Consider the following 14,148-nt stretch of genomic DNA (forward strand, 5'->3'; position numbering starts at 1 on the left):
AGTGACTGTGCAGGGAGTGGTGGAGAAGATGGGCCAGAGTTTACCAGACCGAGTTTCTTCCCAAAACTTGGCCGAAGCAAAGAAGACTGAGTAGAGAAACATTTGTTAGACACACACACAGATTCAACAATCGAGACGCTCACATGCACATCACAGATATTAGATTAAATTAAAAAGATGCTCTGCAACGCCCCAGCTATTTTGTCCAAAATCCATGTTTATAGGGGTCGTTGCTGAGATTATTGCAACTATCCGTCACTGGAGTGCTGACAGTAATAAGCGTGAGGAGAGAGGCAAAGAGGCAGGGAGGGAGGGAGTGGGGCCTGGCCATTGTGATCTGCAGAGGGAAATAAATAATGAATAAAACGAGCGGCACATCTGAAGGAGAAGGGGAGAAAACGGGGCCAATGCTGGGTTTCTGTGTAGTGCGTAATCAGCTGAACAAATTGCCCGAATCAATCATGCCGGCCGGGCTCCAGCCTGGCTGGGACTGGGAAGAGCACTTGTATGATTATCTTGAAAGATAGCTGTAATTGTCTCCTAATCCCAGGAATGGGTGAGTGACAGAAGCTGGTTAAAAATGCATGATAAGGGCTTTTTTTCCCACCCAGACACACATCATCTCCTATCTGATAGGACTTTAAAAAAACAGGAGCAAACGGGTATTGCAAATGAATTGATCAGACTGTGCTTCTGAAACGTGAGTGGAGGAATTTTCCCACAGCACGCAATGACAGTCAACATTGAAAGATGGTGAGAAATTAGGCTCCGGGCTTGAATTAAAATGCTAAATTCCACGCCACATCCTACTCCAGTTCATCATTCATAATTTCCTGCATATGCTCAGTAAAGCTGACAGCGCCTTTTTATTACAAGCGCAATGTGTGTGGTTTGTGGAATAAGGACAGTAAATTTAATTCCAGGCAGAGTTAAATGCAATTTACACAGGCTTTTGTGAACTGATACTCAACTGAGTATCTTTTGGCAGCGCCAGCGGATCTGGACTTTATTATTTAAACACTACCACATCAATTATAACCTGAGATTAAAACCTCTGCTCAATGTAGCAGGCATCTGCATTTATGTAATAACAGTGCTTGGACAGGCCTTGCACTATTAGCATGGCTATCAAACAGCATGGGGCTGTTTGTTACTCCCACTCACTTTTGCTCTGAAACCCTGAGGAGTCGTGAGTTATCTTTTAGTGAGTGCTTGAGAGATGTAGGCAGAGTAAATGCTGTCAGCTAAACCTGAGCAAACTGGACATTAGGCTCCTTGCTTACGGCTCCGGTGGCATATCGTCGATATGCGGCAAGCGGCTAAAAGACCTTGCCTTGATGGATATGAGGCGAGGTTCTAACACTTGACCTGCTGTTGCTGTACTTAGAATATAGATTATTTACCCGCTCCTGAATATCGATCGTTCCCTATTGTGTATAATTTCTGGCCATTATTAAAACAGACAGGGCTGATTCTATGGCGTGAAGGATAATGGACGTAGATGTAAGAGATGTAAGTTTGTGTGTTTATGTGTGTTTTTGCTGCTGTACATACTGATCAATAGCCTGTCAAAGCGTATATTCTGTAGAAACAGCTTTTCTGTTTGGCACAGCTGCTGACATTGGACCTGGCCCTCAACACTTCAGAGCAACTCCTGCCATAGTGAATCAGCATCCACATGGCAGGCCTGGCCTAATTTGTGCTCGCTGGCTGTGGATTCTCTGGCCGCGACCCATCTCCCTCTTGTCCACCTCCACTTCTCCACACTGAGAGGCAGCCTTGCTGACTGCCTGCTAACATACCTCTACTAACACAGACAGGGGGAGAGCAGACACAGGAACAGAAAGGAGATGGGAGTGGGGTTGCTTACAAGGGCAGTTGGTGCCATCGGGGCTGAGGGCGGTGGTCTTGCCATCAGGACAACAGCCGAAAGGTGTGTTGTCGCAGGAAGAGCGGTCCTCACCTGTGGGGACAGTGGTGGCTGCTACAGTGGGACCTGCAGGAAGACATGAGTATGGACATCATTGTTTATTCTTAACAGAAATCTCAACCCTCTTAGGTCCCCAACAGAGTATAAGCCTTGAAACATTAGAGCTAGGACTTCACTTTGGCCATAAATGTCGAAAAAGAGCCCTTGCATTTTCCTTGAAATCGTTAGGCCTTCTCAGAATGCTTAGAAGGATCTAAGGGTTGCCCACTGGTCCATATAACCATATCCTGAGTGTAAATGTAATTCAGAGCCTATGTAATTAATTATGTAATAACACAACTGCATGTAAATAGTGTAGTGGAAAGTAAATGTAATAACTTTAGATACGGTTAACAGCAGAGTTTATTCCTAGGACACTCACTAAATTCACTATTTATGTGCTTAATAACAATATAAATTTTACATATCTGGACATGTGAATGCAATATGCTAGAACCACAGCCTAAAGTTTTTCAACTTTACTGTGGGAGACAAATTAGGCAAGCTGCTTTGGAGAATTGGGAGTGGGCCCAGATACCTGTCTAGAGCAATTTCAACCCTGGAAGCCCACCGGACCTGCATATGAGACATATCATTAGCTAATTATCAAGTACTTCTTGAGACAGGTGTGTTAGAACAGGGAAGACACAAAAGTGTGCAGTGCAGGTGGGCCTCCAGGACTGGGAACCAGTGGCATAGATAGAGTTTTGGCCAAGCTGTAAAATAACCTAGATGTTAAGGTATGATTAGGCTCTGAGATGGAGCAGAACAGCAGCTGAGGGAGCTGCAGATATGTTTTCATTTAGTTTATGTTCTTCAGTTGTGCTATTTATCATTAAATTCTACGAGGTTTATGATCACACTATAATTACAGACCCGCCCAGAGAACCGTGAGGGCTAGAGATAACTGTCTGGGTCATTGATTAGCAGTCAAACTCAGTGTGTGGCTGTGAAAATTGTTTTCCGATGCTCCTTCTTCTTCGACCTGTAAATGTGGCTGACAACAACCCGTCTCAGGTTTGGGTAGCTACAGCTGCCCACAGCAAGCAGCGAAGATTACCACTGATGGCTGGAGGCAAAAAAACAACTCCCGCTCACCCCAAACAAGTCATAAAGCCGTCAGTGGGGAGATGTTCAAGGACTCCATGAACATGAGTGAGGTAGTGAGAGAGTGATAGAGGCTGGACGAGCGAGAGCAGTGGAAAATGACATTATGCGTGGAGCAGAGAGCACATCCCTGGGCTTCTGTTTTCACCACTGTTTGTTTTTGCAACAGATTTATGCGTCCCTGCCCTGGTACAGTGGGGGGCACAAAATGGAACCCCACGCAGGTTGCTCCTGCCTCATGGGGCTATTGAACCTTGGGGAGGCAAGAGTCTGTCAAGCAGCCCCCCCCAGAGACTCATCCACTCGGCTTGGTAGACAGTCCTCGGGTCCAGCAGTGACAAGACAATAAATCTGAAGAGGAAGACACTCAGGCCTTGCCATTCTCTCCTCCATCAATTCAGGCAGCCCAACCGTACTATAGCTGACGTGAGGTCACGAGAGCTAGGGAGAGCTTTAAAAAAGCTGATTGAAAATGGTTTGTGAGCTCAGAGGAGACAGAAACAACAAAAGGACCGCAGGCCTCAGTGGACAGAGCAGTCGTGCAGGGGCTCCAGACACAGGATGTAATTTTTACAGGGTATTCTGCATTCAGATGTGCAGCCACTGCTTCTGTATTCTGCTCTCATTCAACATCTGCTGCGTAAAGACCAACGGTCGCACAGAGAGCAGGAACAGATGCCATGGGTTGCAACTTAAACACATTTTAGCAGGCAGCGGATTATTAGATCAGGTCAATGTTAAAAAGTGAAGTTGTCATTGTAGTTCAAAGATTTAAATGGGATCAAAATAAAACAACAGTGTAAGGTGAGGTGTCTAAAATGAACAGTCATTTAAAAGGTATAATGGTAATACGGAATTTGCAGCAGATTGGCAGTTATCCTCCTAAATAAGGTCAAATCAAAAAAGACATGTCAGTTTTTGGCCTAAAACCCATTTTTAAAACCCATTAATGGAGGTAGATGTATATCGCTGCTGTCAGGACAAAACCTCTCATCTCCATTTTTTATGTTATTCAACTTTTGACATAATTTGAAAATGCTTGTTGTTTAGGATGAATGGACCAAAAAAATGGCCCAAAATGACTTGGAAAAAAGTGTGGTTCCACTGACTTACAGTAAAAGTGAAGAAGGTTTTTCCCTTCTCCTGTAAAGTTATCATTTTAGAGATATGAGGTTTTGTTCTTATTGCGCAGTTGTCATTTAATAATTTTAATTTCAAATAAAAAACCAACAGTACATTTTAGATTTATAGCAGATTTATAGCCCTCTAGATAAGACGCACACACACACACACACACACACACACACACACACACACACACACACATATATATACATACACACACTTGTGCTTCATTATTTTTTACACCATTTCCCTGACAATGACAGCAACAACCCCTCACCAAAGCGCAGTATTATGGGAAATGTAGTGAGAGGGCTGCATTACCGACTGGCTCGTCTCCGCTTGCCTCCATTCCGCTACCTTCCAGGTCGTCGTCCCCACTGGGCTCCCCACTGCCTGAATCCTCGAAGCCAAGGCTGGAGGTGGGGGGTGGGGTGCGGGGTGTATAGTGTGGTATGGTGAAGCTGTGGGTGAAAGACGTGTGGAATTTCTCGATCTCAGATTGCACCACGATGTTTTCTTCATAATCCTCCTCGTAGTCGGATGAGGTGGTGGTGAGGCCATGGCGTGGAGAGGTGACCTTGACGTGTGCAGTGGGAGGGGTGGCGCGTGGAGTGATCGGGAGGGTGGTGGGCTTGACCACAGGCTCTGAGATGGATTCTGGGAGGAAAGCAGGAATGGATTGATGGGTAAGCAAAGATGGAAATGTTTCTGTAAGCCCCACTTCCCTCTTCTGCTCTTCGACACTCTTTCATTTGTTAGCCTAATTCTACATTTTTTTCTTTACAGAAGATATGGCTGAGTGCTCTGCATGGCTCTCTGTGGGGCGTACAAATCCTGAGCTCCACTCTGAATGCCTCGCAGATTACTATCGAAATCAGCTAGGTGGAAACGCTAGGAATAAACCCACTCCCACCTGTGAAAAGCATCATGTTTCAATCAGGTCATTTAGGCTCCATTAAATCCAAACACCCTGAACACCCTAGCAGCCTGTCTCTCAAGCACAGCCAGGGAGCAAAAACCTGGCTTCAATCAGATATTCAGTCAAATATGCTATGCATTGACAGGGAGGTCTCATCTTCAAAAGGCAGGCCTACTGACAGTTTTAGGTGATTCTTGCTGTTTCCAAATTATTTGATGGCATATTCGCTGCACTGACTAATTACTAGTATTGATCCATGTCAAAAAAAAAAGCCATATTGATATAACCCCAGTGTTTCCCCTGTTATTACACAGGCCAATCTCACATGTTGCCTGGCTTGGAAAAGATACATATGTGAGGATGTAACTGTTAAGCTAATCTTTGCTTCAAAGCATACAGTTTTATGTGATGTGTGCTCATGTTTTGGCCAAAGTAAAATTCTCAATCTAATTTCAAACGCACTTAATTCAGATCCCAAATACAGCACAGATCTGATCATTGATGTGCAACACATTTAGTAATGAATTAAAGATATATGAACATTATTCCTATACATTTCAATATAAAAATATATGCAAATGATTCTTTGGCCCAGTATGAGCTGTAAAGCATTCAGTTCCTGAATTCTTTGGAATACATGCTGCCTGACTATGACTATGAACTCTTAATCAATCACTGTTGCACTTACTAAAAGAGAAACAGACAGAACACTAGTGCATTAACATCTTAAATAATCAGGGCCCACTGGCAGGCCCAAAGTTTTGTTACACACTTCCATAACCTAAGAGCCCCTGTAGACACTGAATAATAAGCCTTAGTATGCAATAAGCCTCAGATTTTAAGTGGATTACATCTGTAATGTATTCACTGTGTTTTTAAAAATAATAATGTGTTTGATTTTACTACGTTAGCACAACTACTCAGCAGATTTAGATTTTAGGAAAAAATAAAATAATCCTCCTTTGCAGTAAACTAAAGCTCTGCTGATCATTCAAACATGATCATTCAAAAAATGGTCTTAAACGCTGGAGTTAATGTATAACTACTAATCCTTTACCCTTTTACCCTTAAGATCAGCACGCAGACTACTTTTCACATAGCAGCAAAGACAACAATCACACCCATTCAAATTGAGAATTTATAAGCACTCAGATGGTTTCCTGATACGTTTAATTTGCAACAAGAAACTGTCAAACACTAAAAAGTTGCAAAGCTGAAGTGCAGCAGTTACATTCTGGTGCCTCAGGCACCATTTAAGGTGGAACAGGAAAGTTTGTACAAGAAGCTGGAGAGTGAGACGCTGACTTCTGTCTCGTAAAAAAAAAAACAACGCTGAGAGAAATTTTACAAGAATTTATCATACTTTTGTGGAAAGGTATACTGCTGGAGATGTGAGAAAAGCAGTTATAGCTAAGCTAAAGCTTTTTCATTTATATTATACTTTTAGCTTATTGGACAGTGTTAGCGCGTACTGGGACATATTTACAGCCAAGATATTTCTTGAAAGGACAAAATTGCTCTTTCTAACAACTGGGTTACTGACCCCTGGAGACCAAGATGGGAGCCACTGCTTCAGTGAAAACACTGGAAATTGGTAACTCTGAATGATTCTGTACAACTAGTGTTTAATCATTGATATTTTGAAACCCATCTAGAACTCAAGTGCTTAGTAACAAAGCAAGGTGTAAAACCATGTCTGCGATAATCCATCTCTGTTTTCAGGCTCGGGTTCCAAATTCTCACTCAGACCTCTTTGTGTCTGGTCTTAAAGTTGAGGGTACGAATCAGCTCAGGGCTTCAATTTAATGCTGATGCAGACCTGGTGGCCTTCATGGCACTGAGGGCAGTCATAGTTGAACTAAAACAGCCATGCTCCAAGCCACAGTCAATGCACAGGATTTGCCATGCTTTGCATGAGTACTGCAAGTACTTAATAAAAATTACACATCAAAGGCAGGTTTTGATGCTTTCCCTTATAAAAACCGGCAAGAACAAAAGTCTTTATCATGTGGGCTTTTGCACTGAGTATAATGAAGGACTTGCTGGCTGTTAGGTTATGCTTGACTGCAGCTGAACCGTGTTACGTGCTAGAATGTGTGTACATGTATGTCTGCTTTGTGTGTATGTGTGTGGGAGAGCGAGTGTGTGTGTCTGTAGATATGAATTATATATACTCAAAAGTTGCCCTCCTGTAGGGTTGCTTTAATCACAGACAGCCCGAGCGCCTAGTGATAAATGATTGATATAAATAGGGCAGAAATGCAGGGTTTAGTTCTGGCTTCAAAGCAGGCACACTCTCCGCTCACAGCGCGCCCGCATCCGTCAACACAGCCGCAAACCTACTCTTTACCAGAGAAAGAGGGTGAGAGAGCCAAGATGTTAGCATTAAACCACACAAGGCCCTTCTGCAAAGCACAAATATTCTCTGATCCAACTGATAAATAGGACAATAAGTGTGCCGTAGGGGAATCGAGCCATGCTGTAAGGCTATGCTAGGCTGCTAAGGAGAACGTAGGAACAGTGCAGCCATGCAGGCGTGACAAAGGAGCGGCCTGTATTCTGTGTCACAGAGTCCCTCATGGACGGTATAACCGCACTTCACTTGGATTTGTGAGTGCAAAGAGCTGACTCTTAAACCGCATGCTAATCATGCTAACGTTTGATCAGTAATTAGCCGGCGAGGTGTGAAACTCCACAGGCTTACGGGAATAGTCTGTTTATCCGACAGGCTGTCTGAGAGGAGCCGAGAGGAGCCGAGAGTGGCGAAGATACGGCAGCTCAGCGCAGGAGTGCAAAGATGCTATCGGTGTGTGTTGTGGCACATGTTGCTTTTCTCCTCGGCTACACCTGTCATTCAGGATTCCGGCCCGCCGTTAACTCCCAGAGAGAGGGAATCTGGAGCGCGGGCCTGCTATCAATGCCTTAGCTCTGAGGCCTGTCACACGCAGACACACATACACGGGCATGTGCCGCACACCAGCTGAAGGAAAAACAGACTGGCAGAACAAGCAGTTCAGCGGAAGCATAGCCTAATCAGGGTTAACGCTTCATTTGATTTTCTGGGAGGCAAAGCCGCAATATTAGAAGAAAGAGGGGGGTGAAAATAAATAATTGTCATCTTCTGTTGCGTCGGCTGTGTAGTTATCTCTGAAAGGCAGTTATTAAGATGGCTTTCTGTCTTTTTCACACGTCAGAATGGGGCTACAGAGGGAGACTGAGATAGAGGGAGAGAGAGAGAGAGAGAGGAAGAGAGAGACAGAGAGAAGATACAGTGAGACAGAGAGCAAGATGAGAGAGACAGGGAGTGGGAAAGAGGGTGAGACATAGAGAGAAAAGAGAAAAAAGTAAGCAAGACAGATTAAACGGGTGGACAAAAATATAGAAAGATTGAGGGAGGGAAGGAGAAACAGCAAGAGAAGAAAAGAGAAAGACAGAGAAAAAGAAAGAATAGAATGAAATAGAGGGTAAAACAGAAAAGGGAGAGGAAAAGAGGCAGAAAGAGAAAGCCAGAAGAAGAGAAAAGAATAAAGAGAAAACAATATGCAGAGAAACAAATATAAGATTAAGAAAAGAGAGAACAAATAAGAGACAGAAACAAGTGAGACAAACAAAAGAGGGAGAAAGAAGAGAGGAAAAGGGAGAAAGACAAAAGAGACAGAAAGGGGAGAACGAGAGAGAAAAAGAGAACGGAGCATAAACAGAAAGACAGCCAAAGAAAAAAGTGTGAAAGAGAGGAAAAGTGACAGAGAGAAAGAATGGGAGAAAGGGAAAGAGAAAGAGAGAGTGAGATGTGGAAAAAATAAGTGGGAGATGAGCAGAAGGATGGGCGAGAGAAAATAAGAAAATGGTAGTGGGCCAGGACAAGAAAATCAAGGCTAACATTGAGCAGAGAGATGCTGGTGCCATATGCTCACACATGGACTGCCAGTTTGCCACAAACATACAGGTGATGACACCATATGCGGGCGGAGGGAGCTGCCAAGCCTTGGCCATTCGCTGTGCCAAAACTTTCCCGAGCATTCAGCTGAGCTGGTCAGGCACCTGAAAGCTCTCCCTCACGTTTTGTTAGCTTTTGTGCCTCACATGGCGCTCTATTCTACCAGCACACAGATTGGGCAGGCTCCTCATGTGTGCACGCTGAGCACGGGGGAAGCTCGTAGGCTGTTTTTCTACAGCACTGATGTCATTTGTTCAGCATAGGAGCGTTCGGCGGGTGGTGGAAGACTGGGGCAAAGAGAAAGGGAAAATAAAAGGGAAACAGACGAAGCAAGAGAAAAAGAGAAAGAGACTTTCCGCTAATTCCCACGCAGTCACACGTGAAATGAGCTTGTGATGTAGCTCTCCCCCCCACCCCCGCACCCCATCCACCTCAGGGCTGAGGAGCAGCGAGCGGCCTGCACGCCGCCGCGGAAGAAATTAATAACAGTCACTGCTGTCACTGGCTCCCCTTCAGGCTGGGAGAGAGTGGCTGCAGCCCCAAGACGGTGTCCTCTCTTCTCCCACTGCTCAGGCTAACTCGTGAAGAGGTGTGGGATTACATGCCAGACACGCAGCTATCTCCAGGCAACAGCCAGGGAGAGTGAGGATCTCTATTTAATTTCAATAACAACCTAGGGGATAGGGGCAGTAATCGCAACATGATCTCTGAACATCAATTTGCTGCGTACTGTATCTCCCACACTGCAGTGGCCCTATGGCACTGTGGATCTACACAACTCACTACAGCAACACAGTGAATTAGGGAAGGGTGTTCGTCTGCTGCTTGGGTGCTGTTCAACAAACTGCATCAAACCGCAGCAGTGCGAACCTCTGGCGGGTGATGTAAGGTTAGATCCTGCCCCCTGACCTCGGTACCAGCTCCAATACTCTGGAGCTACTTGGATGTGCCATTCACACTCTTGCTGCTAGACCTCATCCGTTCTGCATTCCAGTTCCAGAAAAGACGCTCCTGCACTTGCACCCAGGGGATCCCTGCTGCCATCTTGAAGGGTGGTTCTGATTTTCAAAGAGGTTGAGGGAAGCTTCTAACAGAAGCCTCTTGAACCCTTGAACTGACTCAAGGGAGGAAGTATACATCTGTAGATTTCAGGCAGTGCCATATCCAGAGATGCATTCCGTTTTTAATTTATTTTTTGGCACAGCGCAAAGGCTTGCTTTAAACGCTGAAACTTTCATGCAACTTTAGTTGCTTGACACCTACATGAAGCTAAATTGCACTTGAGTTGCATAATGATGTTGGATGACATACTTTCAAACAACTGATCCCCCACACCAAGATTAAATATGGATTTTCAAAGGCTTAACATTCATAGAAGAGATTTAGAAACTCAAATATATTATAAAAAAACGTTATTAGATAGACAAAAGACAAAAAAAAACAGCAGGGTTATCTAGTGGAGTCAAGTATATTGTGTGCAACTGTTTTTGAATTGCTTCATGTAACTGTCAAGTTGCATGGAAATTCTGCTGCAGGGGACTCACTGTGTTTCACTGTGTAAAGCCAGCCTAAAGGCTATCGCACAGTGGTGTACCACTTAGCAGACAATACAGCTACAATGCATAGACAGCGTCATAAAGAGAGCGCTTATAACCATCAGGCTCAGGTTTATCATAAAGATTTGAAGGAATACATTTTCCAACAACATTTAATGAACCTATCAAGTTTGTTATTAGCTAACAAAATCTTCACAAGCCTAATAATTTCAAGCCAAAAGATCTGAGGTGAAAAAAGCCTGGGCTAGTAAAGTTAGCTGATGTAGCTAACCATTACTACTAGTACTATTACCAGTACTAGCTTTCTCTGTGTAAATTCCATGCCACAAGTCACCTTCCACTGACTTCTGTGATTGATTTGGGTTTCATTTAATGCAAAAAGAGGCATGGTGGTGCCTAGAGAAACCAAAATGTCAGTGGTGATGACCTATCTAACTCTGAGCTAATGACAGATAGCTATGTGATCATTTTGTCCTTGGAAATTATTTCAGTGAACAGCAATTTCTTACAACTAAGGTGAATGCTACTTATGCTACCCTAGCCTTTCCCTTGGTACTAGTTAGGTAATTGCAGCATGGCTGCATATCCATTTATGAGGGAGTTATTCTGTCCATTCTATTAAGAAAACTTCCTTCAGTAAGTCTGTGCTTGTGTTTGCTACATATGATGCACAGGACTGTGGTGGGGAGCCATAAGAAAAAATGGAAGTGGTGACTAAAAGTGAGACACAGGTTAATGAACGTTCAATCATCTCTCTTGTAATAATTTGTATTTATCATCATGTCTACCTGCATGACGCACCAATCTGCTTCTGGCATTGCATACCTGCTTTATGCTATACTGAATACCTTACCTACATCATACCTAACGCTCTGCATATATGTAACATAATAAAATTCCAGTTCTATTTCTGGCAGTTTTTGACAGACTTCTAACTTTAGCCATTGGCTTATCTCACAAATCTCTCCATATGGCTCTGCTTTTCATGACTTTGTTCATAAGAAATTTTTCTCGCCACTGTCACTCGGACCTTGCTCATTAGTGTTCTGCACCAAAAAGTGTGTAAAGGTGCTTTGGGACCGCTTTCAGTTCTACAGCATCCACAACTATTGTTGAATAATTTCATATCCAGTCTTGGGGTCCAGCACAGTTTGGCAGTATCCCTACTCAAACACGCCTGATTCAACTCATTATGTAATTACTACAGTTAGTGTGTTTGAGCAGGGTTTTCAACAATCTGTAATGAACTATGGCCTTCAGGAACCAGATGTGAGAACCCCCATGTATAACTCTGTTCATCAGAGACGTATGAAGTTGTACTGTAGTAGCATTATAGTAGGTTCTGCAACAAACTGGCTTTATTTTACTGAACTGAATTAAAAGTTCCATATGCTACATTTTTGTAACATTTCATTTTTAATTTTTTTCCTGAAGTCCACTTAGAATGATTGGTGGGTTTATATAGGAAAAACAGTCATAACTAATTTTTACGTGACCATTGTCCAACCTCTCTTTATCCTTTATAATTAACCAGGCTGTTTTTCACAATCTGTGAAATTGATTGAGATTGATTTACCATAAATGAGCTCTGTTCTATGGCTGCCCTATGTGTCTCATTCATAAGGTAATCTGTTCTGAAATACTCTCCATAACTTCAATATGAACGTGTGGAGCTGACTTTTAGTTGGTTGAATCTGCTGATAAATGTAGATTTGTTGCTATTTATGACATCACAAAAATCATAATAATTTCAGAATGGGCTATTAGCTTACACATAATGACATGGAAGTGAAAAGCAATTTTTAAAAACTTCAATAATGCTCTTTTATTTCAGGAAAGTGAGGAAAATTCAGTTTTTCCTGATATGGTCCCTTTAAATCTAACTGATGTGTGGATATAGGAGGAGGGAGTGGGAGAGCCTGAGCACAAAACATGCTGGGCATGCTACAGGATCCAGCAGCTGGCATCACCCGTCACGCCTGCCGCCCGCTTCAGTGCCCATCTTAGAGCACGTCCCCGTAGAGGGCTCCTCTGACGCAGGCTGGCATTCTGCTCCTCACACACTGCCAGCATGAAAAACTCCGACCTTGGCCCCCTCCCAGATTCCCCTCTCATCACAACCAGATAGATAGAGAGAGAGAGAAAGAGAGAGAGTCTAAACCATTCTCACTCCACCAGCTCAGCTTCTCTCCTCCAGCCCCAGTGTGGAGCTGAAAGTAGCAGCAGCAGGTTTCCAGGCTCTTCCCCACAGACAGTGCTCCTAAACCTCCCTCCAGTTCACAAAGGGGGGCTGCAGACCAAACAGTCCAAATGTCGCCCCCTTCCAGGGGATTCAAAGACTCCAGTTTGCAGCCAAGCAGTAGCCTCTCTATCTACAGGGTAGCATCTGGTAGGCAGCTTCCTGATCCCCTGAACCCCCCCACACACATCTGAACACACATACACACTAACACACACACACCACTGATCCTTTATTTCCCATCAGCCCTGCCATGCACCCCCCCCCCCCAGCAGAGAGCCTGAGCAGGAAGATCTGATAAGTTAACCCAGCCTCCCTTACTCTGTTAGTGAAACTGACATGTGTGAGAGCTGACAGTGATCTGTCTGTGTCATTCATCATAACCAGAAGACTGATATTTGTGTCACTCTGAGAGCCGGCCAGCAATGATGTATTTGTGTTGGTGGGTCGGTGGGTGGGTATTAAACTGACTCAGAGCTAGAGAGTAGTCTCACCTGTGCACTGGCCTAAGTGCTTCACAGTAATTTCCTTGTCCTGTCGACAGGCAATAGTCCTCAGCTGGCACTGGTCAGCGTATGTCACACCATCAGAGCCACACACCTGCCCACACACAAAAAGAGTCACAATACACTCATAACACACACTGTGACAGTTGTGAGACTCCACATACACTTGCAGAATTACACTATATGGGTTTTTTTTACAACCAAGTGGCTAATTTCCAATTGTTTTCAATAGGAGAGCTGCATTTTTGTGCTGGGTGCCTTATGTTTCATTTGCTCTGGGTGTACTTAGTTAAAAAAAGTTCAAAACACAGGGCCTATATCATGCATATTTTCCCTCTGAGGTCCACTTATACTGTTTATGTGGACTTAAAAACAATACATTTTTATCACAAGGCATTTTTACATGACCATTTTCAAACTTAGAATTGTATAGGTGGTTTTTATTGCTGTTCCTTTAGGGCTGATATATATAAATGAGCCCTTTTCTGACTGGCTGCTAGCATGAGTGGGTGGGGCTTAACAGCTGTAGGCTCCAAATCTCCCCTGCCATGTCCAAAAAATCCAAATATACACAATTTTACCCATATCCCAAATGTAGTTAGTCACCAAAGACATGTTTGGTGTCTGAAGTTTACATCATGCAAGTGTAGCAACATTCAAAACACAATATCCCAGCATGGTGATCAGCAGTTTTTATTGTTGCCAACCAAAATCCAGAACACAACATATGCTAGTTTTGCTTGTGACCAGCTATGCCTATGCTGGTCTTTGCTGTTTTCTCTAATAGGGA

General features: G+C 43.7%; 1 protein-coding gene across 11 annotated transcripts in view; it reads right to left on the reverse strand.

The window, feature by feature from the left end:
• The window catches only part of agrn (agrin), a 323,933-nt gene that overhangs the window by 41,850 nt on the left and 267,935 nt on the right, over positions 1-14,148 (reverse strand). For 10 of the 11 annotated variants that reach the window (XM_017709231.2, XM_037541557.1, XM_037541561.1 and 7 more), the window contains 3 exons: positions 13,347-13,452; positions 4,523-4,858; positions 1,871-1,996 (listed from right to left, as the gene is read on the reverse strand). In XM_017709231.2, coding sequence (XP_017564720.1) covers positions 1,871-1,996; positions 4,523-4,858; positions 13,347-13,452 — 568 coding nt within the window. The remainder of the gene's footprint in view (positions 1-1,870; positions 1,997-4,522; positions 4,859-13,346; positions 13,453-14,148) is intronic. The other variant, XM_037541562.1, reaches the window with a different exon arrangement.

This window comes from Pygocentrus nattereri, chromosome 9, assembly GCF_015220715.1.
Source record: "Pygocentrus nattereri isolate fPygNat1 chromosome 9, fPygNat1.pri, whole genome shotgun sequence".
Taxonomy (NCBI): domain Eukaryota; kingdom Metazoa; phylum Chordata; class Actinopteri; order Characiformes; family Serrasalmidae; genus Pygocentrus; species Pygocentrus nattereri.